We start from the raw sequence: 25,101 nt of genomic DNA, 5'->3' as shown, positions 1-25,101 counted from the left end.
CATGGTGTGTGTGTGTGTGTGTGGATAGATCAGAGAACTCGCTTGCTTATAGAGCATCACCAGCTGACCCTGCCAGGCGATTGCTTCATCTCTTGCGAGAATCCACGTGAATGCTCTAATCTTTTCGGACCTTGCTCTTTCGTGTGAATCACACGTCAGCTCTTTGTACATTTTGTTGCCAGGTCATTGCTGTTGTTTGTTGTCGTGTAATATTCATGTGCAAAAGAGATTCAGGGAGGAACAGGACAATTTTGAAGTCTACTGGCCATTGAGTAGCAACGGCGTGTTGGCGACTCCGTTAGCGGCGCCCTTGGCTACAAAATCAAAAGAAGAAACACAGTCATAACAATCCGAAATCGAAATCAACAGAAAAGTAAGTGTTCATCAGAAAGAGTAAGATGAGCATGCAGCAAAGACTAGTGGCACGACGGTATGTACATTAGTTGTTTATTAAGCATTTGGTTCTGTATTCTTTGGCTAAGCATGATCTTAATGTTGATGGCGATGGCTCCTTAGTCGCTAATCTCGTCGTAGGGATGATACTGCTTCTGATTCTGATTCTGATTCTCTTGATGCAGTTGTTGTTGCTCATGCTGCTTACCGTGCGTCGCTGTGCGGCAGAACTTCTTGGTGGTGCTCCAGTCCTCCTTCAGTGACAGATTGAACATGGAATAGTCCGGATCGCCGGTTACCTCCTTCACGATGTTCAAGAACTTGGGCATGCAGTTTTTCAGCGCGTCACCAGTGAGCGAAGAATACGTTTCCAGCAGCACCAGACCCTTGCAGCTAAAATTAAGGAAATATATGAGCAACGAATGAACTGGGGACAAACATCGTGGCACACACGAACCGCGGATGGCCGGGCTCCTTGTAAATGTCCAGCTGGAAATATTGGTTGTTGATCAAGAAGCAGCGTCGCTTCTTGTAGATTGTGAAGTGAGCATCGTCACGTTGCGCCAGCAGGTTCATGTAGTCGCGATGCGTCAACTGGGTCTTCACCTCGATGCGAGCCTGGCCGTGCACATTGGGTCGCCGCTGCGTATGGATGTAGCTCCAGTGATTCTTCTGTCCGCGCTTCCGCAGGCGTGCCTGCACCTTGGGTCCGCCGGACTGCAGATAATGATGCACCACGTCGAAGTCTTGAAAGGGCGGAAACTCGCTGTCAGGCGGCAGCATGGCCACTGCAATGAAGAAACCGAAGTTAGAGGAGACCCTGTGTGGAGGTGCAACTTTCAGAACATACCCAAATATTTCAGCTTGCGCGATGTGGCCTGCAGACGATCGCCGATGTCGATGCCAACCTTCTGGCATACGGACTCGATCAGGCGATTCATCTTGGCCTCGAAGTTGGTGGAGTTGTCGATCACGTCGAAGTAGGGATGTCCCACCCAAGCAGCCGCTGACTTGTAATCCAGTTCTCGCGCCAGATCAACGCCCTCCGAACGGCAGGCGTGGTCCTGCAATAAATATATAGATCACGAATTAGCTCATGCCCGAACTGATTGACACTGAGACTACTCAGGCCCCTAGCCCCAACTAGAAAGCTACATATTAGCGATAGTTAGCTAGGTATCAAGCGTACTATATAGCCATTAATCTGTTGGGTACCTGGTAATGGCGCTTTCTTTTCTACCGTGTTTTTTGGCATTTGTTTTGGCAAACAAAAGAATTGGTCAAGTGAAGAACAGTTCCGCCGACCGCTGGTTACTCACCTCCGTAGAGTAGAAGTCCTCGGCTCCGTTGGCCGCCGACACCAAGTGCAAAATTTGGTTGTAGCGATTGTCGCGCATCTCGACGGGGTTCCACTTGTTGCCCGCCATCATCTTCTCCCACTTGTCCTTTGATATATCTGACGAACGGAAGAGCTAAATGTAATCTCCGCCTCCGTCTGTGGTTTTAATTGTGTTCACTTACATGCACTGGCGTCCATGACACCGCGATCGCATATAATCAGGCAGTTGCGGGTGCTCGAGTTCCCAAGCTCGAAGTAGGTGTTCTCAATTTGCACCATGGTGCGTATCAGATTCTCCTGAAATTTGTACGCTACAAGAGGGAGGGAGAAAGGGAAGTTTTACTGCTTGTTCGTTCGGTCGTTGCACTCGCGACTCATTTGCAATCGAAATCGAAACAAATGGAAATCAAATCAATAAATACAATTGCAAGCAAATTCGAATATAAGTTGAGAGACACGCCACGCTGGGTATCGAGTTATGAACAGAAAACTTATTTGATTGGCGCTGATTCGAGAGTATGATGGCAATGCTTGATGGACGATGGCCAGTATCCAGTTACTCGTTTCTTTGTTGACTTTATGTCGGTCGATTTGATGCTGCGTGAAACTCTGTCTGGTCTGGTCTTGAATCGATGAAAATGTTGAGCACACTCAAAACGAAGCCCACCACCCTGCCGTTTGATCATCCAGAATCCGAACTCTTCCTAAAGTAGAGTTTCCTGTAAACCGAATAATAAAATGCAATCGTTTGCCATTCTAGTTTTTCCCGTAATCTCTCATATGAAGAGTCTTCTTAGATTGTTTGCCCAATACACCTGTCAGATCGCGTGCCCTCTCAAAACCTATACCGAGAATGACCCTCTTAACCTGATATGTGAAACGTGGGAGCTAATCAAAGCCATTAAGCGATAAGCCCAGCGTCTGTCCGCGACAAAAACAGTTGCAGTGCTGGGCAGCGACACCTGTTGCGGGGTCACGTGCTGCTTAGCGAAAACGCACCGCTGGCCGAGTTGTTGTTGTTCTCGTAATACTTGCGCCGCTGCTGCCGCGGCAGCTGCATTGAACTTGACTCGGCGCACCGAGTGCCAGCGAAATAGATCGATTTGGGTGTGGGACGCCTGCCTGCCTTTCCGTTCACTGTGTTTTGTTTTCGATCGCAGATTCTTTGTTCCCCTTCGACTTCTAATTCAATTAGCGATGATATAAGAGGAAAATAACGAAAATACCTTAGAATAGTATAGCTGGTTGGTGGTAGGTTCGCTGTACACACATACATACACGTGTACTTGTGAATGTATGTGCGTATTTTGTACTCGTAATTTTTTTCAACGTTATGGCGTATCAGGAAATATATGTATGTATGATGTACCGAATGCTAGTGTTATGTATGTATAGACGTGTGTATGTATGGGAGTGAAGGGGCGTGTGTGCCCCTCCAACGTTTAATGGATTCGCAGCAGATACGATATACATACATACATACATACATATGTAAATGTATGCAGATGAAGTTCTTGCCGGCACATTTTTAATTACATAATTAGTCGGGTTAATTTGCATAGTTTTAGATCACATATTTGACTAATGAAGAAGTTGGATAGGTACGTAAAATCAGGAGGAACTAGAGGGCGAAAGGGACAGGAACGGACCAAAAACAATCACTGGAAAAAACAAAATCATTTAGAAACCAATTTGGGAAATCAATTGACCGAACAAGTTCAAACGGGAACTTTTTGGCAAGTATATTAGTGCTAGAATCTAAATACACACATACATATGTACATATGATATCAGCCGCTATATAAAGCACGCGGCACCAACAACAAGTGACGCTAGACTGCGAACATACATATATAGGGAGAGAGAGAGAGAGAGAAAGGAGGAGTACGTACATACATATGTACTCAACAGCCGTGAAGAGAGCGAATGACGGGAGGCTGTCGCGTCAGAAAGCACGTGATGCGACAGAACGCTTAAAATGTTTTCGTCTATAATGCACGTATTTAATTAGCCAGTCAATCGGATACACATAGCAGACATGTACAAATGTACATACATACATACATTCATAAACAAGTAAAGCCAAAAAGAAATCGAAAATAAAATGTCTTTCTGCTGGGAAACTGCCCATGTGGCCATGGCTGACTGCCTGGCTTTGTATAGTCACACGGGTCTATAGACATATGAACTTATGTATGTACATATGTATGCATTTGTATACTGATTATAAAGGAAAGACAATTTTTTTGAGTACTGCTAGCGTGGATCTAGAATTATCCGTTACAATGGAAGTTTGATGGAAAACACAGCTGGAAATGCCCATTCCCTCGTGTGCTGCTGAGGGGATGCAATCCCATCTGGACACTTCCAGTTATAGAAATAGGCATATGGGATCGGACAGGATAAAAGATAAAAACTCCAAGGAACTATTGTGATTTTTATAGCTTCCAGCTGCCTGCAAGCTTTGTTATCGTATTCGCATCTACAATTATTGGTCACAAATATATGCACATGTGCATACGTTCACGGTTCGTATATTCGTATATTCACATGTGGGGCTAAATTTAAATGCCCCATTTAAATTTGCAGAAATCGTAGAGGCTAGCTACTGGCAGGGGCTTGGCATAACATATTATTATTGAAATGTGCAGATATATCTGCTAGACACGTAAATACGTACATATATAGATTGCCACATGGCGAGGCATAGTGACTACAGCTTGTTAGACAGTTGTTGGACACAGGTGTTAGGAGACCGCACACAGTGACATACACACAGACCATAGATCGGACCGTAAATCAAAGAAATGAAGCCACAAATAAATAAGAATGTATATGTAGTAGGAGTAGTATGTATGTGCATGGAGAACAGTGTTTGCATTAGTCAAAATTCATTTTCTGTTTGGTAAACTGTCAACTCATTCGGCACGGACACGCACCGCGGACAGAGATCTGTTCAAGTCTTTGCTGTCGCCGGGAGATAAAGCAGCTCAAGCATACACATACATACATACATACATACAAATTGGTACATAAACAAAGGCATAGGCACAGGCACAAGTTCAGGTACAGGCAGTGGCACAGGCAAAGGCACAGGCATAGAAAGGATGGACAGGGTCACAGCGATATGGAGGATCTGAACTCCGTTGAACAAGACACAAAGCGGTTCGGTTCGGTTGCTTTAGAGATCAGCGCAAGAAGATTCGATCCGATCAGAGGGCCTGCTGATCGGCTCTCACTCACCTTCGCTGCCATTGGGCTTGGAGGCAGCCTTGGCCAAGCAACGCGGACAGGATGCAGTTAGGTCGATGAGACTGTGCTCCGGCGCGGCAAATGGCAGATCTTTGTAAACGAACGTGGTTGGCGTGGGCGGGTCTGCTTGGGTAGTACGCATGTGAGTGGGTTGTGTTGATGTTCGGGTGTGTGGGTGTTTGGTTTTCGGGTGAGTGTGTACTAGCATCAATACGCATATTAGATAGCCCTTAGCTGTTGTCTACTCTCTACTGGCTACAATATGGCAAGGAATTATGACAATCCAACCTTCATGTGACCACCGGACCACCCTAGGCAAGGCCCCTCTAGACTGGAGTGGGTGCGCTTTCCATATCTTATCTTGGTACTGTTTTTGGCAATTTAGATACTCGCATTCGCATTCTTGGCGGCCACAGGGGGGCCTCCCGCCAATTGCAAATCCATTAAGAACGCAATTGACAAATTGGTCTCGAAATAATAGAAGGAATAAGTTACCGGCGAAATGGAAATTGTCGCAAGTCACGCAATTCTCGAGTCAGTTGCCGGAGACAGCTCATCAGGATATCGGGAAAATGCTCGGCAAATTCTTGGGCACAAAGGAATTACGTAAGATTCATCATTGAGACGTGACTTTCATGGTGGCCGCCTTGCTATGCCATGTACTCGGATATACGCAAAGAGATATACATACACACATACTATCTACATATAGTATGTGGCATCGTTGGTCGTTGGTCGCTGTCGCAGTTGCCTGATTTTTATTTTAAAAATACATCTAGCATATATAGTACGTATAGTACAGCGCTTTCAAAGGTCTCTTTGTGTGGGTCCCGTCCCGCTAGTAAATATTTTGATTTATTTTAGTTTTCGTTCTTAGAAACTGCTCTGAAACGGTCGACCTTGACAGTGGATGAAGGAAGAACTGGAAGATCGGTCCCACGAGTGTTTTCGGAAAATGCTTGCAAGTGCGAAACTCCTCTTCTAATCCTCTTTTCGTTACAACGCTGCAACTCTACTTACCCTCTTTCTCGGTCAGATCAGAGAACTTGACGCCACCACTAGATATGCGGGAGACGGGGGAGAAACAGAGAGAGAGAGAAAAAGAAACAAAGGCATTAGCATATTTACATTGGTGGACGTGCAGCGTGGCGTCTACTAGATACGAGTTTCGAATAAGTATGATAGAGATAGGATATTTCTGTCGGAGTATGGAGGGTTACGATCTCGACCGGTATCAAATATGCATTGCATTTGCATCGGTATCGGTATCGGTTTTCGTGTATGTGTCCTCAAAGTCTCGGCTGGGCGACCCAGCCTTGGAGGCAAGCAAATCTACTCGGAGCCAAGTTGAGGGTGCAGCTTCCCCAGTTGGCCCCTTTCGCTTTGATTGCCTCCTTTCAAAATTGTAATGTTTTTGTGTGTGTGGAGAGAGAGCATTTACCTGAGTAACACAGTGGCCGTTTCAGGCACGCGGAACACCTGAAAATATTTAACATGCTCATTGCTTTGTTTCGAGTTTGCGGGGCAATAGGAAGGTACGAAAGAAAGAGATATTGAGATATTCTAAGCGGGTTCTTTCTTAGTCTGTTACTGCCTTCTGCCCGCTGATTGGCCCACCAGGATTGGGCACTACTTACAGCTGCCCGTGGCCCAAAACAAAGCTCAAGCCTCGCAGGCCTTTTCTACCTAATGGTACCCCCGAATACCCGAATGGAATGCCCCACAACACTTACCTTCCATCCCAGGTTCTCAAAGAACGTGCACAGACGGGACTGGCCCGTTGTCTTGCCGCCACAGGGACCTGAAAATAGTGTTAAAATAATTATTCAGATGGCAATCAACGATTGATTCGACCGACAACTATGAACAAATAACTCGATTGAGCCCCAAATTCCAATTAGAAGCGAGACAGCAGTGAACGAGCGCGAACAAGTTGCTTAGCTGCCGCTGCTACGGCTGCGGCCAATTGTTCCTCAATTGTGCACTTCGCTGGAATGGGGACTGACATTGACTGCAATTACAGAGCTGCTCATGCCCATGGCCATTGCACCGCAGTCTCTGGTCTCTGGTCCGTGCATCGATCAGGAATTGATCGGCCGGAAACATTATAGCCCTGGGGCACTCATGGGGGATTAGTCATCGAAGTTGAATGGAACGGGCCCCACGTGCCCCTTGCTAAGTGAGCCTGCCTGGATGGGGCCTGTCGTTTATCAGCTTCTTCCTCAGCCTGTCGCCAAATTTCGATTAATGTGGTGCGGCAGAGGAAGTCAATACCATACCGCCAAAGTGCGATAATAGACGGCGACAAATACATACATATGAATATAAATGTTTGTGTCTGCTCGCGCAACAGGCAAATAGCAGATAGCAGATAGGCCTCTTCAATACGTCAATACCGTTTGTGTTCTAGCTAATCACAGTCATAACTTCGGCCAAATTAAATGATTAGACCACGCGCCCAAGCAATATCATATGAGCGCGGAATAAACAGGTTTCTGCCTCTCTTTTACATTTAAATGTAAATTATGTGCGGGGCGACTGTAAAATAAAGCCGGTAGCGGCTACCTACTGTGTGGCGGTGGCATTGGCATTGGCGTTGGCGTTGGTAACCAAACATTATCAAACGGCCAACGCCGCCATTTGAGGGGAAGCTGCGCGCAGGACAAACTACCCCTCCACGCAAGCCTGCGACCTTGACATAAATCGGAAACAAAGTGCACCTGGGGGCTGGCAGGAGACCACTCGAAGAGACACTTGTAACAGATACAGAAAACGCGCACAGCCGAAGAGAAGCGAAGCACTTTTTCAGTTTAAGTTTACTGGACTGGAAAACTCACCGCCAGTTAAAACGATTTTGTAGACACGCTTCTCCTTGCTCGACACCGAGCCCATCTTGTTCAGCTTCAGGTTCGGCATGGGGCTTGGCTTCGGGGAGGTGGATTTTTGGTTCTCGACGAGCTCCTGCTGCTCCTGTCCATTCCTGGCAGCCATCGCTACTGCTGTTGTCGTTGCCAGCAGAGACTGTTGCCCGTTGCTGACTGGCGCTATCGTGGCGAGGGAGGCAGGTGCCATTAGCTGGTCGGCTGCTGTTGCCATCTTCGTCGGTCCCTGTCAACTCTCGTGGCAGGCGCAACAGCGGTGGTTGGGCTCTCCGTCAGTGTCTGATATACGAGGAAACTCTTCTACGCCGCAAAACGGAGCAAATGCACGTGCCTTTTTAAGGTTATGAAGGGTCGTGGACTGCAAAATCTGTGCAATTTATAAGAACATTCAAATGTTATTGGCGAATTCCCCATTTTCGGCGCTGAGTTATTCGATGGAATTTCAAGAGCTTGCATGGAATATATATTTATTATTATTACCACGGATTGGGGTTGAAAACTATGACACGCGCGCTGCAATTTTAAACATGCGTGGAGTAAAGTATTGGTTGGACTTGGTCATTCCTTCAGATTGCGCGGGACCTCACCGAAATGCGACGATTCGACTCTTATGATACACCATACGACCTCGGGGCCAACGTCAGGCGCAATGCTTTGTGCCACATCCGAGTTTATCGCTATCAAAGTCTATTCGATTTATAGTTGATCAGCATTTTGTTATTGAGTTGACACCGCATCCGAACATTACACAAGTGAAAAAAACAATATGAGAAAATTTGTGCCGACGGCGGTCTTTATTGTACGAGTGAATGCATGGTATAAGTATACTAGGTAGGGACCGCTCACAATGTGGCCTCTTAGGGTTTTTTGTCTTAAATAACTAATAACTTCTGCAAGGTACATCGTTTTTAACAATTAAGTTGTTAGGTCATACAAATAGACCCATTCGAAATAATTATTTAAACTAATGGAAGTTGAGAGTAGTACCTTCGATTCTAACATTGTCGCTTCGGTGGCCGTACCTAATGCACCATTCTAACCTGGTATGGTCTGGTAAGAGAGCAGTGTGGCCGCTTTGCAAATTTAACAAAATGGCTTGTTTTTGAAGTTCAAAAGTTAGTAGAATTCATTTCGGAACCCCCAGTTCGGGGACACTTTTTGAAGAAGCTCTCCCCACAAAATCGGAAGAGGTTTTATTTTGTATATGCTCTGTGGCCTATTAAACATGTATCATATTGTACTTCACATTCGAAGAATTGTTCATTAGTGTATTCAACTTCATTCATTCGTCGTCAGAACACAAGATATGTACGAATAATTTCTGATATGATATACATTATATATAAATCCGTTTCAGGAATCCCCAGACCCTTTAGCGCGCACCACACGTATCCAGTCGATAGTATCGAAAGCCGTTTGGTGGGATTTTCTATCTTTTTCGTTGTAAGTATTTTTTTCGAATGCACCATTGTAGAAATCGTGTAGAAATGCCACTTGTCAGCATCAGGGATTCGATCTTTGACATCCAAATCTCAGTGGATATCAGAGGCTTTTCCCATTGGCTCTTACATGGGGATTATATTAAAAAAAACGGCCAAAAATGGTTGAAACGTTCACATTTCCCCTAGAGGTGTCGCTTTTTGTATTTACATAAAAATGTAGTTAATACGTCGCAATTTTGTGGCTATCGCGTAGTTACCATGTAAAGACATTAATTTAGTGGAAATTGTTATTGACCAATTTAGTTAGAACTTTATTTCTTAAAAAATACAATAAAGATGACATATTTTATGTAACCATTCTTGTAGGAAATTGATTGATCAATCGGCTAAAATAACGAGCTGAGAGCTGAGGTTCTTAGAAAGCTAGTCATATTGAACCGAATATCAAAATCAAGGAATATGATGGAACGTGAACAGAAATAATTCGTCAGTATATTTACGGTATATTTTTAAATTGAGACGAAATATTTTGGTATATTTCTGAGGGTTGGACGGTATATTTTAACGATAAATCCGCGGTCACACTGTTTTGCAGTTTAAAGCGTAGTTGTTAAAATGGATTAATTTACTTAATGCAGTTCCAATCAATGTGCAATAAAAATAATAATTACAAGTTCGTGTCGTAATAATTTCAACGATAAATAACATTTTCCCCATATCATACACATGTGCCACAGATGTGTGTGAGTGCGAGCGAGGAATGTCAAAATGACAGCAACAAAGCAAGCAGTATAGCAAAACCAGCTGTGCGAGGTCGTGGCCCTCTCCCGAAAACAACAATCCAAAATTCGTAAAAATTAGACAATATTTTCAGTTCAGTTCTATAGAAATCCCCAAAAAAACGATATTGAACAGGATTCAAAATTGTCTATTATATAATTCAGTTAATTAAGCGTGGTATGCACATGCTACAACCAGCCAGACTCAAGTACATCACTATATTCACACTGCGTCATACCTGGAGATATTTTCTGTTCGTGGCCAAGCTGCTGCACTACATCTACACGATAGTCATATATCCCCTGTGGCTGCCATCGAATCGGGAGCATAACAACAATATCATGGATCAAGAAATGGCAGAGGAGCAAGACATGCCAGAGGAGGGAGGCCATCGGGAGCATATAGTCGACCAGCAACAGGAGGTGCTGCGGGCCCATGCGGATATTGTGGCACGCTTTCAGGTCATAGCAGCTGTAGAGCCGATGGATGCGGCCAGTGACATGGACGACGAGGACGAGGAGGACGACGACGATGTGGATGTGGACTATGGCGATTCGGATTCGGACTCGGAGCTTGAGGAAATGTTTTCAGATGAGTCGAGCAGCTCCAGCGACGAGGCCGACGACAAAGACATTTCAAAAAGCGCACTTAGCGCGTCCCTCTTATCCGATGAGGAACAGCAGCAGCCAAAGACACTGCGCCAGTACAGCTTCCAGCCCCTGCGTCTGGTGAAGTGCGCCTACAAGTATAAGCATTGCGCTGGTGGCTACCCGCTGGCCCGCAGTGGCCACCGCATCATCGCTTCAAATTCTCATCTGTACTCTCTGGGCGGCTACAATCCCCGGAGCGCCGTCACTGCAGCTCGTCGCGGTCGCTGCCTGCTCTTCCAGGAGCTCTGGAGCTACAACTTTGCCACCAATCTCTGGAGGCTGGAGCTGAATGCAGAGAACGCCAGCAACTTGCCTGTGGAGCTGGCCTCCAACGCATTGACCATTCACAATAACGTGTTGATTGTGAGTATTTGTCGAGGGAGGTGCAAGACAAAAATAGATAATTGTCTCTCTGATCTTCTGTGTGTGTGTGCGAGAGTGCAAATGCGCGTGGGGGTCTGTGTGTGTGTGTGTGTGAATAGGAAAGCGAAACTGTTAGAAAAACCCCTAGACCCGCGATGTCTGCCCCGTTCCGCAAATTATAGTGAAAACTTGTTTTTCCTAGCAACGAAAACCATTTTGGGCCAATAGTGCAGGGTGTGCGGATGCAACGGGAAGCGCCCAATGTGCACCCAGTGCATCCAATAACGGGCCTTGTAGGGAGGAACCACAGCAGATCTCTCGCAGATCTATCGAAAGTATTTCTGGGTTAAACAGAGCTCTCCGTGCAATACGGATCGATGCCAGGGCCAATGCCACGCCCTGCCCTGCCTTGCCCAGCCTTGCCAATGATGCTCTTCCGCCTCTCCGCTTTGTTTATGCATTCTAAACACTCGAAATGTCAGGCCAAACAAACGGGAATCGCCCGATTCCGAGCGCCAACAGCTGCCCCCATGGCCATTGCCGTTGCCACTGCAGCCGTCTCAATGTCTGTCTCTCTCTCTCTCTCTCTCTCTGTGTCCACCTCCGCCTCTGTCTCTGTCTCCGTCCCTGTCTGTGCGCATGCCATCCGAGTCCAACCCTCTTTCTGTTGTTTTGCTTTCCATTTTGGTTACTACGCAGTTGTTGTTTGTTGTTTATGCTGCGGCATGCAACAACTTGTTTTCCAGCTTTTCCCCCTTGCTAAGCTCGCGATGAAAAACAAAATCACTTCCCGTGCCCCCAACATCACCCTCACATCACAGCTGAGAGCGCGCGCGCTTTTTGGCTGTGGCTGTGACTGAGGCTGACTGCCTTTGGCATTTTATGCTGGCTGCAAATGCCCTTTCCTTTTCCCTTTCCCGTGCATTCCTCAATTAGCTCTAATTTGATGACGAATCATGACCGATACACACAAAACATACTGGCGAGGCATGTTTCCGCTTATCTGGGGAGCCGACACTGGTCAGCCTCTGTTTGGTTCCCTCCAGAGCAGATAAGCAGGCCCTGCTGGCTCAATATCTTCTAATTTGATGCATAGCCAGCAATTTCAGGGGCGTGCACACACTACTGCTCGCTTCCTAAATACCAAACAAACAGAGATAAGTTTCAATTGATCGTTCTTTTGCTCTTTGCAGTCCCATGGAGGTACTGGCTATCCCTTCGGGGAGTCCTGTTCGAACGATTGCTATGTGTATCGCACGGCCAGTGTTGGGGCGACGCCTGCCGTCGAACGCTTGAAGGTCACCGGGGATCGACCAACTGCCCAATACGGTCCAGGGATTGTGATCCACAAAAATTATCTGTACACAATCGGGGGAACAACTGGCTTCGACTATACCTGCGACGTCTATCGCTTGGACCTGCGCACAGGAGTGTGGGAGAATGTGTACATTAGTCGGCCGGAGATGCGCGAAGATCCCGAGGGCCGCTACCGCCACGAGGTGATCTACGATGGAAAGCACATCTTTGTGCTTGGAGGCGGAACTTCGCACTCTGTGTACGATCTTCAGCGCATTCCAGCGTACAACTTGGATGACAACTGCTGGGACTACTTCGACACTTTCCCAGATCGACGGATCGTCGATGTGGAGCAGAACAATAAGGGCTATCCGAAGCCGCGCAAGTGCTTCTCGTGTGTTCAACACCAGTCCACCAATGGAGATATCGAAGCCTTCATCACGGGTGGCTTGCAGGTGCGTTCAACTCGGTGATCTCTTCTTGAAAGATACTATTAACATATTCAAAATATTCCTCCCCCCCATGCTTAGGGTGACTTTTCGACATATTTTTCTGATATTTGGAAGCTGAATATGCGCACCAAGCAGTGGTTCCTCATTGAGACAAGTCTGCCCCGACCCCTGTACTTCCATTCGGCCGCACATTCGGACAACGGCTGCATGTACGTGTTCGGTGGCATCGAGTACAATGAGAAGGAGATGCGTCGACGCAACGGTCTCTACAAGATGTGGATGACCGTGCCAAAGCTGAGCGAAATGTGCTGGGAGGCCATAACCTACTACAACGATAATCTGGACATGTACGATCGCAAGGCGCTTCTTAAAGCTGGCTTACCCAAGACATTTACGGATCGCCTGCCGACGCAAACGAGGAAGAAGGCCGAGAAGAACGAGCCAGACCCATCCATGCTTGCATCTCTTTACTGCAACCCTAAGCGTGCTCGCTCCACAACGCAATAGGGTCTTGAGACTAAATCAAAATCCTCTCCCTTCGAAAAACAAAAACAAACAAAAAACTTTAGTTACGTGGACCCTTTAATGGACCCTTTTGGTGCCGTGCCACCTGGCCTCTTAAATACTAACAAAACTTTGCGTTACTATTGTTTAAAAGTTTTGTTTTGATATTGAGCGCGCGCTGTGATCGAATACGAAGGACATTTATAGTTGTACACATGCATACATCATACATATGTATGTATTTTGATATTTCGTAGACTCGAAAGAAAAAGGCGGACATGTTTAGCATGTAGATAAGATTGTAATTAAGTTAGCTAGCTGAACAGCCAGAACAACTCCAGCAACAGACATACAACAAGCAACGCGAATGCAATTCTAAACACCAGCTTAACAGATCGGATCGTTACAGTGCAGTGCAGCGCAGTACCGCCAGCGCACTCCCCAGTTCCACCCCAACCACACCGACATCCTCAAAAATCGTTTGGCTCTAATGAACACTCTTTCTCTCAATATATTTCTCTTCACCCGCACAGAGACTTGAATCCAAAATAAATTAGTTTTGAAGGCTACACCAAACAATGTCATATAGAGGAGGTGTGCATGCACCTCCGATGTATTTTTGTCCAAGTGTACATAATATTTAGCAGTAGTAATATTTAATTAACTTAAGAAACTCCATCAATATTGCGATATAATGTACCAATGCAGTGTGTTCGGTACTGTCACCCCCAAGAGCGGACATCGGATTGCTCGATTTATCTTATCCAAGACTAAATTTGGTTGAATCTAAGTTAATAAATACATTTTTAATGCAACACCATCCCTAGCATACGCATTCATTCGACTCCTCCAAAACCATAAATCATCATAATCGTAATGCTATTGCGTAGTTGACCCAGTTTCTAGCTTCAGTAGCAAAGAACCCGCAAAATCTGTTAGGGTGCATTCGCTCACTGTTTTTAATAGAAGGGAATGGGAAGGTATGGGGGTTCGCTGAGTCATGCGCATTTTGCAATTCCAAATGCAACCCGGTTCAAGGTCTTTTCAGGCAAACGACGGCGTAGTATGCGGAAAAATACAGGTATGCTGCCTTCTGAAAGGTTGAAAATTCGGTGGTTGGAAAACCTAAACTGTTATTGAGGACAAAGGGAGTTATGCTGCAGTTTTGCTGCGTAATAAGTCCGTGACCTAGTTTATCCATGACGTCATACGCAATAAGATGACGATGTTGTCCGGAAATACGTAGCAGGCAGATACCATGAATTGTTAACGATTAAAGAATCGTTTTAGAGGCCTATGACGACGCGGCTTGAATATCATGTAACCTAAAATGAGACCATCTTTAACATAAATGTTTTAAAGATTAAAATGTATAGAAAATATGTATGTACCATTTTCATTTTGAGAGCCGCAACCATTATTAAAAATTAAATATAGTATTCCTGGGCTCGCTGGCAAAACCAACTTTTTAAATGCAATCAAATCAAATTCTCTTTTGGCGCCAGAGAGTTGCCACTCACGATGCAACGTGAACAAACCAGCCAGCTGACAGCCTTTTGCCATTCAGTGTGCACTCTGTGGAGGCGTAGTTGTTTTTTTCCTTTTATGTTTTAACAAACTTCTCAAGATGCTGAAACCCAAGGCTCTCACACAAGTTCTAAGCCAGGCAAATACCGGGGGCGTGGAGAACACCCTGTAAGATAGTAGTATCATTGAAATGCAGTGAAACTAATCAGTGTCTGTACTTACAGTCTGCTGAGTCAGGAGGGTGCACTCCTGGCCTACTCCGGCTATGGCGATAAGGATGCTCGCATTACTGCCGCCATTGCCAGCAATATTTGGGCAGCCTACGAAAAACATGGACGGAATGCATTCCGCGAAGACCGATTGACCTTTGTGCTGATTGATTGCGAGACGGGTCATGTGGCAATAACACAGGCAAGAGTCTCAATCAAATCACATCCTCAGACTAATTCTCGATCAACGATTTTATTGCAGGTGGCTAGTGTGCTGTTGTGCCTGTATGCCAGGAGCCACGTCGGATTGGGCCTACTCAAGCAAAAGGCCATGTCCCTTGCCGCCTATTTGGAGAGACCACTGAAGCAGATCTCGGCCTCGTGAAGGCGAGCCCTTGCCGAGTCGCCCAGTCGCCGACGCGGCAGTCTCGTTAAATATTTCTAAGTATATACAGTAATGCAGAATTAAACATGCCAATATACGTACGTACGCATAGTGGGGTCTTCGGATAAAAGGGTCAGGTTTATTTTACTGAATTATTTCTTTGAAGTACACAGAAGAGCTTAGATACTCGTACATTTTAGGACTTAGTTGGTAATCTGCTAGTCTGGCCGCCGCCGCCAGTGCTTATTCGATGGCATACAACTTCAGTGTGCGGTCCATGCTGGTGGAGGCGAGGTACTGGGCATGCTTCCCGAAGCGGACGCCGGTTGCTAGGGCCGTGTGGTCGTTGAATATCTTCAGATCCTGCCACTGCTTGCATAGGTAAACCCTGAAAAGGAAAGCGAATATCATCAATATTGTAGCCATGGCAACATAATCGAATACGGGTAAACGAGTTTCGCAGAGGAAACAGCACGTACGAAATGCACAAATCTAAAAGAAAAGTCTATAGGAAATATGAAGGTAAAATTCAAGTATTGGGAGTGACGGGAATGATGATTTAACGCAAATTCCTTGCTTTGATAGATTTCATACGTCCTCGGACCCACAAGGAGCCGGAAGCCCCCAAGCCCATCAATCTATCAATTGATGATTTCAATGCGGTAGGAATATCAATCACATTGCTAGAGTCAATGGCATTAATTATTGGTTTGGTTATAGCGCGGAGAAGTTGCCAATCCCCGGGCTCCATGCGTGGTTACAACCATCGATCCGGAGTACATAACCGACGCCAGTTCGCAGCGCTTGTCCAGAAAGTTCCGCATGAAAACGTGAGTGGACGGGGGTTGGGGTAAGTAAAGCGAACTCCCGTCGAAGACTGACTTGCTCATTTCCTTAGCGACATTTTACTGCTACGCGACATCACGCGCAACCGATTCATGCACTATGCCACGCAGGAGATGTTTCTAGATAGGAAACGCGAGAAGGAGCACCAGGACAGGTTGTACGGGAAGGCAGAAGACTTTCACAAGTTCGCCGAAGAGTCGCTGAAGAAAATGGAGGCAGACGAGTTTAAGAAAATGCTGGAGGCCCAACAGAAGCTGAAGATGCTGAAGGAGAACAAGGTGGCGGAGGAGCTCAACGAGGTTAAGCTCGAGCATCAGCGTATCCTGATGGAGGTGCAGGAAGTCTACGGCCGCTTCCAGTATCTGCTCAAGCTAATCAGCTATTTCGATGACACGGTGGATGAGCTGGCAGAGGAGGGTCCGGACAGGGATAGGCTGACCATGCCTAAGGAGATCGTCTGCATGGAGATTAGCGAGCGACATCCAGCCGGCCTGGAACAGGTGCAGCAAGTGCAGAACTACATGGAGAAAGTGGTGAGGCCTTACCTCGCCAAGCGCAACCACTTGGATGCAGACGTTTGGATAAGGGGCTACGAAAGGAACCGCCTAAAGGTCTCTAACTACAACCGACGATTCACCCAGCTGGCCCTGCTCAACCACATCGTGGGCATACTCCACGACAAAGCCGTGAGTGGAATCAATTTTCTCTTCCTATAAGGTATATTCTTAGCAACTGTCGTGCTTGCAGAAAAAAACATTCGAGCGCAAGGTGACTGCAAACGTTTTCCTGAAGGACCCAGAGTTCTTGCAGCGTCGCGTGGCTGGTCTTCAGCAACGTGCCACCGAGTTGTTGAGCGTCTACGAGCAGAGCTACTGCAAAGAGTGAGTTGAGAGTTGTGCTGCGAGAGATCAGTTCGAATACACATATATTTCCCTCCCAGCAAGCTGAACATAAGGCTCAACAGCATTGTCCCTGTAATCCTTAAGCACATACAGAACAAAGTGCATCCGGAGCAGAAAAAGGAGGATTCGAAGCCACCGCCGCCGCCGCCGAAGCCCGCACAGAAGTCGTCGAAGCAATGGCGCACAATGGAAGACATGCAGGCTCCTCTGCCAGCCGCAAAGTCGACGTACGAGGACGAGCAGGACACGACCCTGGCCAAGGTGGAGAAGATCCAATCCTATGTTATGGTAAGACCAAATTTTGCATTCAAAGCCAACGCTGTCTAACACCAATGTCCTGCAACAGGAGCTGCTGTCCAAGCTGGACCATATTGAGCCGACTAAGCTCCGAAGCTTGGAACAGCAGGTTCGTCGCCGCATGGCGTCGGAGAAGGAAATGTCGAGGCGGGCATTGGTCAAGCAGAACCGCCTACATAACTGGATGGAGCACTTTAAGAAGCATCATCGCTTGCAACTGCAGCAGCGACGCAAGAACAAGCTCTAACTCACTCGATTTCTATAAATCTATAAAGCTATTCAACTGATTCAAAAGCTGTGCATTTAGCTGTAGAGGGACGACGACGACTCACCTGACATCGGTTCCGGCAATGGCCAGATAGGTGCCGCTCTGGTCGAAGCACAGATCCTTGACCTCGTAGCCATCGTCCAGTTGGATTGTTTTAAAGTTCTTTAACTTGCGCAAATCCCACAGCTTGACACAGGCGTCGTCTGCCGCGGTGGCCAAGTAGTAGCCGTTCTCGGAGAAGGAGATGGCCGAAATGGGACCAGTGTGGCCGGGGAAGTTTGCCACATTGCTCTGCTCCTTCAGATCCCAGATCTTGACTTGGGAATCGACAGTGCCCGTACCGAAAATCAAGCCGTCAGGATGGAACTGGGCCGTCGTCAGACCAACCTCCGCGGTGTCGATAACCTTTGTGAGCAGCCGTCCAGTGCGTATGTCGGAGAAGGCCCAGTGCTTGTCAGACGATGTGGAGAGCAAGTAGTCGCCAGTGGGGTGCAACGAGAGTCCGGTCACCGGTCCGTCATGGCAGCGCAGGAGTAGCTGCGTCTGGGATGTGGGAACGTGCCAGATGCGAATATTCATGTCTGGCGAGCCGGTGATGACTGTGTCTTCGTTGGGATGGTAGATTACTTTGGTGATCTTCTTGGTGTGTCCCTTGAGAATGGCCACCACCTGCTCGGTGTCCTTGTTGAAGACGGTTGCGTTCTTGTCATTGCCGCCGGTCAGGATCTTACTGTGGTCGGCACTGTTGATGTCTAGGGCCAGAATGCCGGGTACAGAGGCCGAATGCAGGCCAGGATGGGAAGCCACCGTTAGGAAGCTCTTCACCTGATCTGGTGAGACCAGATCCTCAGGAACGGTGCGTCCGCGTTTCTTGCGCTCCTGCGTGAGCACTGTAGCCTTGTCCTGGAGTTTCTGTATCACCTCTGCATTCATGCCAGCCTGCTCCATGGGATGTGAAGCGGCACCGCCAGCTTCAGAGGCCAGGGCCGGCTGAGGAATCGCCGTGGGTGCATTCATAACACCGGCCTGGGGCTTCAGCGTGGCCAGAGCCTCCCGAGCAGCGGCCACTTCCTTGTTAAGACGAGCAATCACACGGCAGGCGGCATCATGTTGATACAGGGCATGGGACAGCTCTTGTCGCGTTGTTTGCAGCTGTTGGCGCTGTGTGAACGAGTGAATCATTAGGGCGTCCCACTCGTCCTGCATTGTTTTCAGAGTAGCCGGAATGCTGGTGGCACTGGGCGGCTTGGGTTTCACCAACGCGGGCGTTTTCAGCTCAATTAGATCTTCCGCCTTCAACTCCTTGCCGCTAATGGGATCGCAGCCATTCTCCAATAAATACTTTTCAATCACTCGCTTCTCGAAGACGGCTCCCGAGTGGGGAGACACGACGGGCGTCTCGGGGACTTCGTTTGTCACTGGAGGAACGGCCGAAAAAGTGAGTTTCCACCCAAAGTCGCTTTAGAAATGTGTAGCTACTTACGTGCGCAAACCAAAGCCATTGCTAATCGTGTTTATATGTCTTGCGGCTTCTTTTTTGTAAATATATAATTCTTTTACACGTTTTTCCAAACCAAGCGCAAAAATTGTCGGCAAATGCCGCTTCTTATTATACAGACAGTCACAGCGCAACAATAACGGGCCAGTCTGGCAACCTCGACAGCGGCCAGCTGTTGTTGGCGGGTGGCAACCCTGACACCGTGTCTTTATAAACATCATTATAAAACAATTTCTGCAATAAATTGGACCGAAAAATGCTGAAAACACTGAGACCATGGAGACTGGCGAGTCACATGCTCAAAGGATGTGCGATACCTGCCAGGAGAGTGTCTGATTCATTCAAAACATTCGACGGCGACAATGCGTTTGCCGGCAGTGAAGTGAACTCAAAGAAGTTTTCGAATCCCTTTGCACAGGCTAGTCCAGCGATAAGCGACGGGCCAGCAGAAACCGAAGAGGATCGTGGGAAGAGGCGAAAGGTTCTGCAGTTGGAGGCTGATATTGCCCATCAGGAGGGACGTCGCGTGCCGGCCTTGGAGTTTTTCCAGGACCATCACTGGGACCACGTGCTGTCGTTGCCCACAAAATCCGCACGCATAAAGTACTACGCCTTTCTATGGCAGATCAATATGAAAAAAGAGGCGGAGCGGCGGAAGAAAGCACAGCGGGCCGAAGACACAGAGCGTCGGATCGCCGATATGCGAAAAGAGCGGGAGGAGAACACCCACATAATCTATGGCCTGGCGCACACCTCCATGTTCCTGCGCATCTACGACACAACGATCAACCACTGGCAAAACAATCGGCTAACGCGCGCCATGCAGTTCGCCCCCAAGATGGTGCTGGACTGCTCCTATGACAAGCACATGAACAATCGAGAGGCCTCCTATGCGGCCAAGCAGCTAATGCTGTGCTTCGCCGAGAATCGCCTCAACGACGAGCCCTTCGATCTGCACTACTGCAATGCCCAATTGGAGGGAAAGTGCATGCAGAACCTGAAGCGCTACATCCCGACCATGCTCAATCCGGAGTTTCCAATGAACGTGCACAAGCAATGCTTTACTGAGCTTTTCGACAAGCAAAATCTGGTCTATCTGACACCCCACTGCCGCGAGGATCTAGTCACGTACAACCCGGACGACATATACATAGTTGGCGCCATGGTGGATACGATGAACAACGAGCCCCTCTCGCTGGCCAAGGCGAAGCGGCTGGGTCTGCGCATGGCTCGCTTGCCTCTGGATCGATACCTGCAGTGGGGATCTGGTTCCGGAAAATCCCTCACCCTCAACCAAATGATCAACATCATGCTCGATCTGAAGAAAACCGGCAATTGGGATTCTGCGTTGAAGCATGTGCCACGCAGAAAGGTCGTTGACATGGACACCCAGCGAAGGGCAGACGACAGTCGAAAGGCTCTTGGGACGAGGGCAAGAAAGCTCAACGTACGTATCGATCATCTGCTCGACTTTGAGGAGGAGCGCAGACACACGACGGCCTTTGCCACCCCCCAGACACTGCGTCAACGCAAAGAGGGCATGGAGTTTCAACTGGACACATGGGCGGCGGGTAAGAAGAAAAAGAAAAGGGAGAACTGAATAAACAAAATGTATTGAAATTAAACAAGTTCAGTCAATTGCATCTCATGGACCTCTTCTGGCTCGTTGTTAGATCCAGACTCTGCCTCAGCCTCAGCCTCAGCATCATCGCCCTCGTCCTTGTCCTCGTCCTCGTCTGGATCAGTTGCCTCAGTTCGCTTGTACTTCAGTAGCATATGCTTGCCATTGATGGCCTGGTAATTAATAACACTCTTCAAGCCAGCCTGCTTCATGAGCTCCTTGGCCTTGGTCTCATAGCTCTGGACATTGTCCTTGCGCTCCACCGTCATCAGCTTTGTCTCCAAAAGGAGCAGGGCCCGCGGATGCAGGGACTGGAAGAACTCCTTGCTCAGGAAGGAGAAGTAGTTGAAGGCAACGAAGACAATGTCAAAGGTGTTCGTCCAGCGAGCCGCTCCCTGTTTTAGCTGCACCATCTCCATGGGCGACACGAAGTGCACTGTCACATCCGGCACCTTTATCCAGGGTCGATCGTAGCTGGCTTGGCCCTCGGCATCGCACTCGTTGTGGGTGAGCAGGGGCGTCATGAGTAACTGAACGGAGCCGTAGCGGCGTGATCGCGTGGAATCGTGCTCGTAGACGGTTTGTGTCTGCAGCTCGTGGAAGAGCTCGAGGAGGTTGCGCTCGGTCACATCTGTGGCCCGATAGTCGTTGTCGCCGTGGACAGAGTTGTGCATACGCTCCTCGGAGCTGCGCAACCCGAAGCCGCAGAAGGGGCCCGTTTGGATGTCGCCCACGTAGCCGCGGTGCAGATAGGTGCGTCCGTTGCGCACCAGCCCGGCAGCAAATGTCTTGTTTGGCTTGCACTGTTCGTACTCGGGGAAGACGAAGGCCACCCCGCTCTCCCGCCAGTAGCGGTACTCCTGCGAGCAGATCTGCTGACCCTCGCGGCTCTTTAGGGTCATGCTCAGGTCCCAGTCAAAGGCGCCGTTGCGGTGATCGTAACGACTCCCCAGCAGGGCACGCGATCGCTGCTCCCAGTAGGCGGCAATGTTGTACTTGTGCAATGGCTGGGGCTGCCAGAAGCTGAAGGACATCTCGAGGCCGTCGCGCTCCTTGTACTTCAGCCCCTCCAAGCTGAGCATGGGCGCCAGCCGTTGAAGCTCCGCCTCGTCGGTGACCATTTTTAGCAGCGTGCGACCCTTGGCTGCCACGTAGTGGTGGGAGCTCGGCCGCATCAACGAGTTCCCATAGATGTCCATGAAAAGGTGGGCCTTGTACACCAAGCTGAAGGACTCTGGCGGCTCCAGGGCCACGCCCAGGAGCAGCATACTCCGGGCCGCTATCTCGGCACACCCGTCCAGCACGTATATGTTCAGCTTGGGCCTGGTTTTGTATGTGTAGCGTTTGGCCAGTGTCTTGATTATATGGCGCGGATCGCCTCCGCCGCATATCAGTATGTTGAGAGACCCGGAAGGAGATGCTCCATCTCCGCAAGCCCCCTCCTGCTCCTCGGGCAGTGGTTCATCCTTGATCTTGAACGCCTTCACATACTCCTCGTACAAGTCAACCGCTGGGCTGATACCCCAAAACATTTTCACGGAATTTAAGAGTATATTATATTTTAGATTTTGCTCGTAGCTGGTTTCGTTACAGCTCCGTTTCTAGTTTTGTTTCTGTCTGTTTATATTTGATTGACTTCAGTTTCTGGGACTACTACGAATACGATTCGTTGTCCTGGCAACGCCTTGTTCGCTTAACTCAGCTCCTGTGTCCCTGGTGCCCCCGTTTATTTCCATCCGTTGCGAGGATTAGGGAGATGCCGCAGTAAAAGCGGAAATTGCTTTTCGATATCACTTGGCTGCAGCGGACCGCGCGCATGCTGGACAAACTCTTTTCACCGGCCTCGGGGGGAGGATTCGCCGTTGGTAATGGTAGCAGTGGGGGAGGTGCAGAGAAAAATCCATTATTCAGAGATATCTGTTTGCTTTCAGCTGATTGGCAATGGCGTGCAGAAGCAAGGTCTATAGGGAACAGCACTGCCATTCATAATTGCCGCCTTTCCAAAGGAAAGAAGAGCGCTTGAAGAAATTGTATAAGATTTGCTAAGCCACAACCACAACGCAGATATTTCTCCGACCGTGTCGGTTAAATTGATGTTTCTGCCAGGATTGATTGAACTATTTTTGGGGGAAAAAAAAGGAAAGTAGTCAGCAGAAGCGGCAGTATTCACGGCTACGATGCCGTCGAGTCTGCCGAGAAGGAGATGGCCAGAACCTGAATCTGCATTTGGTTCTTACTTAAGGCATACAAAGATTCTTCCAGTGAAATAATACGATTCTAATACTCAAACAGTTGTAGTCGCTGATGACTATGTTGTCACATTAGTTAGAATCTCCCGGATCGGCTTCTAGAAACAATCGGAAAAACGGAAGTCTTAAGCACCCAAACTACTATTTCCCATTTGTATTTATGTGGACCTACTTTTACATCTGCTGGACTTTTATATCTGTTCGAAGCAGAAGCATTCTTTAATATAAGCAGGTCGTTTTGCTTTTGTTGTTTTGTATCTCGCTCTTATTTATCTAACTCTCGCTCGTTAATCGAAGATAATGCTGTGCTGCACTGTCCTGTCCGTGGTATTAGCCGCCGTTCTGTGTGGCTATTTGCATGGCCATTAATCTGTGTAGCTGTGCAGCGTCAGTCCAACGACCCTTTTAATTCGAGCACGACTTAAAGGGTCGTTCAATGGAAATCATCGACTGAAAAGCAAGATGAATAGAGTTGTTTTTATTTAGCAGTCGGAAGAGCAATATTTTTGCAAACTTAATAGAACATTACAAATTTTGCTTAGTACAAAATGGAAATATTTAGCTTATGTTTGCCCTTAAAAATAATATTTCAACCGTGGCTCATCTCCATTCACTAATGTGTACAAGTGTTAAACATATTTTCTCTATTTCCTTGCAACTTTCTGAGCAAGAAACAATTCCTGAAAGGAGAAGGAGCATGTTTGTATTTTCGGTGGCTTTTAGTCGAGATATAAGATAGTTTGGCGAACGGAATCGGCACACTTAATCCACACACTTTTCCTTACAGTACAAAGTTTATTCAGTTTTCCTTGTCTTTCTTGGCAACTTTCTCCTGACGATGTCTGAAAGTTCTTGATACATGGCAAGTCTCTGCTATAAAGTTTCCTGTCGGCACGAAATGCCTTTCAAATGCTCTTCTGCAGCTCACGGTATTCGCTGCGTATGCGTGATTTCCACGAAGATGTGCCAGAAAAGTGAAAGCTGAAGTGGTAATGGCGATGGGGATGGTGAAATGCACACTAGAAGCGTTTTGTGATGGGGCATGACGATGGGGTATTGCCGGCCCCAAGCAATGCAGAAGCTTTCCTCCCATTAAATTCGAAACCCTTTCGGCATTCATTTGTCGCTGCTTCAGTGAGTACAATGACTGTTCCATTGACCCAATGGCTGAAATCCATCTCTGCTGTTTTTCCAATTTCTCTTTTACGGGCTACCAGCCACGAGAAAACAGAACTAATTAGAGCCAAGCGAAGGAGCCCGAGAAGAAAAAGGGTTGACCAGGCCCAACCTTTTTTAGCTTGGGTGTCCTTGTGGCAAGGTTCATTTAATTGCGGCCGTAAATGAGTGAGCAGCAATCGATCAATGGGCGTGTGTGTGGTCTGTCCAGGAACGAACAGTCAGGAGGGCACATAACGAATGGAGGCCTCCCGCCTTGTGGCTCTTGGCTCTTTTGTTCAACTTCCCCCCGCCGCTCTCTTATCAGCAGCATTCATTGTCAATGCTTTCCGCAAACTTTTCTCATTAGACAGTGCAAACAAAATGGCAGAGTCTGCGGTTTATCCTTCTGTCTGTCGCAGTCCCCCTCGCCCTTCCTCACTGCCCCTATGCCACTAGCACATCCCATGCGGAGTGCTTGCTGATGTGACGCTTTTGGCTTTTGTTTGACATTCGCTCGGAAAATGGTGTCATAATGGCCTCAAACTGCCAACAAACAATCGGAGCGACCTGCAGCTGGGGCGTGGAATCATGTGAGAGGATGGGATGGTGGCGAATGGCAGATGAAAGCAATGCATAATGAAATAATCCAAGTCAAACCAAATTCATCCTCAATCGTTGTCAGCTCGCTGCATGTACCATACGTGACCAATTAGGCGCCCTGAAACCCGAACCGTGACGTGTTCATCGGTAGTTATGGCGTTCAGCGATCTGCAGATTTCTCTCCCAGA

At 47.8% G+C, this 25,101-nt stretch overlaps 7 protein-coding genes across 12 annotated transcripts; 4 read left to right on the top strand and 3 right to left on the bottom strand.

Moving 5' to 3' along the window:
* Positions 1-72: 72 nt before the first annotated feature.
* LOC6592329 (TRPL translocation defect protein 14) lies at positions 73-8,598 on the bottom strand. Of its 6 annotated transcripts, XM_026985140.1 has the most exons (13): positions 8,454-8,595; positions 8,347-8,379; positions 7,822-8,233; positions 6,718-6,785; positions 6,426-6,463; positions 6,005-6,042; positions 4,976-5,107; positions 1,915-2,043; positions 1,713-1,849; positions 1,244-1,457; positions 851-1,181; positions 602-786; positions 73-314 (listed from the first exon to the last, which is right to left on the bottom strand). In XM_026985140.1, exons 3-13 carry the CDS (start codon positions 8,078-8,080, stop codon positions 259-261), a joined length of 1,587 nt encoding a protein of 528 aa, XP_026840941.1. In that variant the 5' UTR covers positions 8,081-8,233; positions 8,347-8,379; positions 8,454-8,595; the 3' UTR covers positions 73-258. The 6 variants fall into 6 exon arrangements, with proteins under 6 accessions (XP_026840941.1, XP_026840940.1, XP_026840942.1 ...); XM_026985139.1 differs by having other exon boundaries at positions 8,347-8,595; XM_026985141.1 differs by lacking the exon at positions 8,347-8,379.
* A 1,397-nt stretch (positions 8,599-9,995) lies between these two features.
* On the top strand, positions 9,996-14,173 carry LOC6592255 (kelch domain-containing protein 10 homolog). The gene is made up of 3 exons (XM_002018528.2): positions 9,996-11,101; positions 12,295-12,852; positions 12,928-14,173. The coding sequence occupies exons 1-3, from the start codon at positions 10,268-10,270 to the stop codon at positions 13,354-13,356; spliced, it is 1,821 nt and encodes a 606-aa protein (XP_002018564.1). The 5' UTR covers positions 9,996-10,267; the 3' UTR covers positions 13,357-14,173.
* A 772-nt stretch (positions 14,174-14,945) lies between these two features.
* LOC6592256 (ragulator complex protein LAMTOR2 homolog) lies at positions 14,946-15,575 on the top strand. The gene is made up of 3 exons (XM_002018529.2): positions 14,946-15,048; positions 15,105-15,291; positions 15,352-15,575. Exons 1-3 carry the CDS (start codon positions 14,981-14,983, stop codon positions 15,472-15,474), a joined length of 378 nt encoding a protein of 125 aa, XP_002018565.1. The 5' UTR covers positions 14,946-14,980; the 3' UTR covers positions 15,475-15,575.
* Positions 15,576-15,593: 18 nt separating this feature from the next.
* LOC6592257 (pre-mRNA-processing factor 19) lies at positions 15,594-19,335 on the bottom strand. Its single transcript, XM_002018530.2, has 3 exons — positions 19,271-19,335; positions 17,852-19,205; positions 15,594-15,862 (listed from the first exon to the last, which is right to left on the bottom strand). Exons 1-3 carry the CDS (start codon positions 19,287-19,289, stop codon positions 15,718-15,720), a joined length of 1,518 nt encoding a protein of 505 aa, XP_002018566.1. The 5' UTR covers positions 19,290-19,335; the 3' UTR covers positions 15,594-15,717.
* Positions 15,870-17,806, top strand: LOC6592258. The gene is made up of 7 exons (XM_002018531.2): positions 15,870-15,996; positions 16,060-16,136; positions 16,195-16,304; positions 16,373-17,006; positions 17,068-17,201; positions 17,261-17,510; positions 17,569-17,806. Exons 1-7 carry the CDS (start codon positions 15,957-15,959, stop codon positions 17,764-17,766), a joined length of 1,443 nt encoding a protein of 480 aa, XP_002018567.1. The 5' UTR covers positions 15,870-15,956; the 3' UTR covers positions 17,767-17,806.
* A 162-nt stretch (positions 19,336-19,497) lies between the features above and the next one.
* On the top strand, positions 19,498-20,910 carry LOC6592259 (mitochondrial ribonuclease P protein 1 homolog). Its single transcript, XM_002018532.2, has one exon. The coding sequence runs from the start codon at positions 19,542-19,544 to the stop codon at positions 20,883-20,885; it is 1,344 nt and encodes a 447-aa protein (XP_002018568.1). The 5' UTR covers positions 19,498-19,541; the 3' UTR covers positions 20,886-20,910.
* On the bottom strand, positions 20,880-22,483 carry LOC6592260 (dynein assembly factor 3, axonemal homolog). Its single transcript, XM_002018533.2, has one exon. It carries the CDS (start codon positions 22,436-22,438, stop codon positions 20,906-20,908), a length of 1,533 nt encoding a protein of 510 aa, XP_002018569.1. The 5' UTR covers positions 22,439-22,483; the 3' UTR covers positions 20,880-20,905.
* Positions 22,484-25,101: the final 2,618 nt, after the last annotated feature.

This window comes from Drosophila persimilis, unplaced genomic scaffold (genome assembly GCF_003286085.1).
Source record: "Drosophila persimilis strain 14011-0111.01,24,50 unplaced genomic scaffold, DperRS2 tig00000002-arrow-pilon, whole genome shotgun sequence".
Classification (NCBI taxonomy): Eukaryota; Metazoa; Arthropoda; class Insecta; order Diptera; family Drosophilidae; genus Drosophila; species Drosophila persimilis.
The sequence above is the reverse complement of the archived record's forward strand: the minus strand, read 5'-3'. Positions and strand labels throughout refer to the sequence as shown.

Excerpts from the sequence above, each read along its gene's own strand:
- LOC6592329 (XM_026985139.1), bottom strand. The coding sequence starts at position 8,080 with ATGGCAACAGCAGCCGACCAGCTAATGGCACCTGCCTCCCTCGCCACG. Across the intron at positions 6,786-7,821 it reads CAAAATCGTTTTAACTGGCG|GTCCCTGTGGCGGCAAGACA; the intron begins GTGAGTTTTCCA and ends CACTATTTTCAG. Across the intron at positions 6,043-6,425 it reads ACGGCCACTGTGTTACTCAG|TGGTGGCGTCAAGTTCTCTG; the intron begins GTAAATGCTCTC and ends CCGCATATCTAG.
- LOC6592255 (XM_002018528.2), top strand. The coding sequence starts at position 10,268 with ATGCACATGCTACAACCAGCCAGACTCAAGTACATCACTATATTCACA. Across the intron at positions 11,102-12,294 it reads TTCACAATAACGTGTTGATT|TCCCATGGAGGTACTGGCTA; the intron begins GTGAGTATTTGT and ends TGCTCTTTGCAG. Across the intron at positions 12,853-12,927 it reads TCATCACGGGTGGCTTGCAG|GGTGACTTTTCGACATATTT; the intron begins GTGCGTTCAACT and ends CCCCATGCTTAG.
- LOC6592256 (XM_002018529.2), top strand. The coding sequence starts at position 14,981 with ATGCTGAAACCCAAGGCTCTCACACAAGTTCTAAGCCAGGCAAATACC. Across the intron at positions 15,049-15,104 it reads GGGGGCGTGGAGAACACCCT|TCTGCTGAGTCAGGAGGGTG; the intron begins GTAAGATAGTAG and ends CTGTACTTACAG. Across the intron at positions 15,292-15,351 it reads GTCATGTGGCAATAACACAG|GTGGCTAGTGTGCTGTTGTG; the intron begins GCAAGAGTCTCA and ends ATTTTATTGCAG.
- LOC6592258 (XM_002018531.2), top strand. The coding sequence starts at position 15,957 with ATGCACAAATCTAAAAGAAAAGTCTATAGGAAATATGAAG. Across the intron at positions 16,305-16,372 it reads AGAAAGTTCCGCATGAAAAC|CGACATTTTACTGCTACGCG; the intron begins GTGAGTGGACGG and ends TCATTTCCTTAG. Across the intron at positions 17,202-17,260 it reads GAGCAGAGCTACTGCAAAGA|CAAGCTGAACATAAGGCTCA; the intron begins GTGAGTTGAGAG and ends TTTCCCTCCCAG.
- LOC6592257 (XM_002018530.2), bottom strand. Across the intron at positions 15,863-17,851 it reads ATTGCCGGAACCGATGTCAG|GGTTTACCTATGCAAGCAGT; the intron begins GTGAGTCGTCGT and ends TTTCCTTTTCAG.
- LOC6592259 (XM_002018532.2), top strand. The coding sequence starts at position 19,542 with ATGCTGAAAACACTGAGACCATGGAGACTGGCGAGTCACATGCTCAAA.
- LOC6592260 (XM_002018533.2), bottom strand. The coding sequence starts at position 22,438 with ATGTTTTGGGGTATCAGCCCAGCGGTTGACTTGTACGAGGAGTATGTG.